The sequence below is a fragment of the Cavia porcellus genome, unplaced genomic scaffold (genome assembly GCF_034190915.1).
Source record: "Cavia porcellus strain 051 isolate PalLab524CR breed Dunkin Hartley unplaced genomic scaffold, mCavPor4.1 scaffold_1, whole genome shotgun sequence".
In the NCBI taxonomy this organism is placed as follows: Eukaryota; Metazoa; Chordata; class Mammalia; order Rodentia; family Caviidae; genus Cavia; species Cavia porcellus.
In genome coordinates this window covers 110,077,732-110,079,926 of record NW_026947484.1, presented here as the reverse complement: position 1 = coordinate 110,079,926, position 2,195 = coordinate 110,077,732, and the positions used below count along the sequence as shown (strand labels likewise).

General features: G+C 47.2%; 1 protein-coding gene across 1 annotated transcript; it reads right to left on the bottom strand.

The window, feature by feature from the left end:
* Positions 1-467: 467 nt before the first annotated feature.
* Positions 468-1,950, bottom strand: LOC134472111 (late cornified envelope protein 1A-like). Its single transcript, XM_063233101.1, has 2 exons — positions 1,816-1,950; positions 468-1,110 (listed from the first exon to the last, which is right to left on the bottom strand). The coding sequence occupies exon 2, from the start codon at positions 1,085-1,087 to the stop codon at positions 683-685; it is 405 nt and encodes a 134-aa protein (XP_063089171.1). The 5' UTR covers positions 1,088-1,110; positions 1,816-1,950; the 3' UTR covers positions 468-682.
* Between the last annotated feature and the right edge of the window lie 245 nt (positions 1,951-2,195).

Below are 2,195 nucleotides of genomic sequence, written 5' to 3'. Positions count from 1 at the left end.
AAAAGAGAAGAGGTTTATTTTGGCTCACAGTTTCATAGAATTTATTCCATGCTTGACTGGCTCCAAGGCAGAAATGATATGTGGAAATGAATTACAGAGGAAGTTGCTCAACCTACAGCAGCCAAGAAGTAGGAGAGAGTGAGAGAGGGAGATAGAGAGACAGAGACAGAGACAGAGACAGAAGAGCCTGAGAAAAGGCACCACATCCTAACAACACATTCAGCTAGTGAACTTATGAATGGATTAGTTCACTGAGAAGAATAGAACCTCCATGATCCAATCAACTTCCAAAGGCCCCATCTTTCAACATATTTCATTTTGGTTTAAAACCATAAGCATCCATTACAGTGACTGGTCATCTGATCCACAGTTCCAGACCAGACTCTGACCCCAAAAGGGTGAAGTTGAACCCTGGCTGCTACCTCTGACCTGTGAGAATGATGCTGACAAAAGAAACAAGGGGCCGGTGAGGCTCTGCATGATACTTTATTATTTAGAAATATAGAAGAGGAGTGAGAAACTGACCATTTGGAAGTAAATCATGACCTTCCAAAGGAACAGCTCAGTCTTTCAGAGCCCAGGACAATGAAGACAGATAAAGGAGGGAGGGTGAGCAGGGAGGAACAGGTTTTCTGCATGTTGGTTCCTCCAGCACTGCTTCTCTGAGGTCGTTTGGCTCAGGTCAGCAGCAGCAACCAGAGCCCCCAGACTGCTGGCCACTACCACCGCCACTGCTGCAGCAGCCACCGCCCCCGCCACTGCTGCAGCAGCCACCACCACCACCACTGCTGCAGCAGCCACCGCCACCGCCACTGCTGCAGCAGCCAGAGCTCTGGTGTCGGTGTCGGAGTCGAAGAGATCTGCGAGGCCTGTGGTGGCTCAGGCAGCAGCCACCACCTCCGGAGGCACAGCAGCTCCCAGAGCTAGAGCCACAGCAGCCACTGGAACCCAGGCTGCAGCAAGAAGAGACTGGGGGGCATTTAGGGGGACATTTCGGGGGGCACTTTGGGGTGGGGCACTTGGGAGGGCACTTGGGAGGGCACTTGGGAGGGGGTTGGCACTGCTGCTGGTTCTGCTGACAGGACATTTTTCAAGAGGAAGTCAATAAGCCTAAGGAGAAAATTTTAAAACCATCAGGACAAGTGTCAAGGTATATCCTTGGATTTCACTGGGCCCTATTTCAAAACAAGCTACTTTGTGAACAAGATCTATAACCAGAATTTGGAAACTGATACAAAATAAAATTGCCCACAGTAGAAATATTTTCTCTCTCTAGCATTTCTTTCTCCTGCAATGAAAGATTCTGACCTTTATTCTACTTGGGCTTTAATACCAGCCCCATACAAAGGACTGTGAACATAGCTGGCTCTCATTCAGAAGCTTTTCTTTATTTTTACACATGTCCATGTTGAACCCATCTGAGAACATTTATTTCAGAGGACTAGACAGAAAGATATAGGAGGTCCAAATGTCTGCAGTTTGACTGCTGTGGTTCTAACACACACACACACACACACACACACACACACACACACTTCTCTCAATGCAGTTTACTTAGTTGCATTCCCTCCCTAAAATGGGACAGTTACAGACCCATGATCTGCTTCTTTCCAGACACTTACCAGATTAAGACAAGTCAAGAGAGAATATCCTTAACAAAACAGTAAGACAAGCCTAGGCATATGTCAACTGTAGGCTAAAGAATACATCTCACCCAAGGGGACTCCTCCTCCTCTTTTCATGCCACCTTCTACCCTCTCTCCAAGGAGTCCCGCAGGCCTCCTGCATCAGACCAAGTCTTGGTCAAGCACTCACCTAGTCAGTGGAAGCAGTAAGATCTGTGCTAGTTGAGGACTGAGGAACCCAGAGCTAAAGGAGCCCTTTTATCCTGGGCCTGGCATTTTCTCTAGAGTGAGGCAGAGCCTAAGTATCCAAAGCCAATACTTTCACAATTAGCCTGAAGGTGACTCTTCTCACATTCCCAACCCTAGGGCTCTGGGAGTTCCCTGGGCAAGGCCAAGAAGAATCCCGGAAGCTAACGATTGCATAGGTATCTATCCACAGGCCTCCCACAGGCCAGCCATTCCATATTCATGCATTCACTCATTCATTAATTCAAGAAATATGTATTATTTATATATGGCCCATAATTTTGTAACATATCAATGACACAAAGTTGACATGGGTTACTCTGA

Excerpts from the sequence above, each read along its gene's own strand:
- LOC134472111 (XM_063233101.1), bottom strand. The coding sequence starts at position 1,087 with ATGTCCTGTCAGCAGAACCAGCAGCAGTGCCAACCCCCTCCCAAGTGC.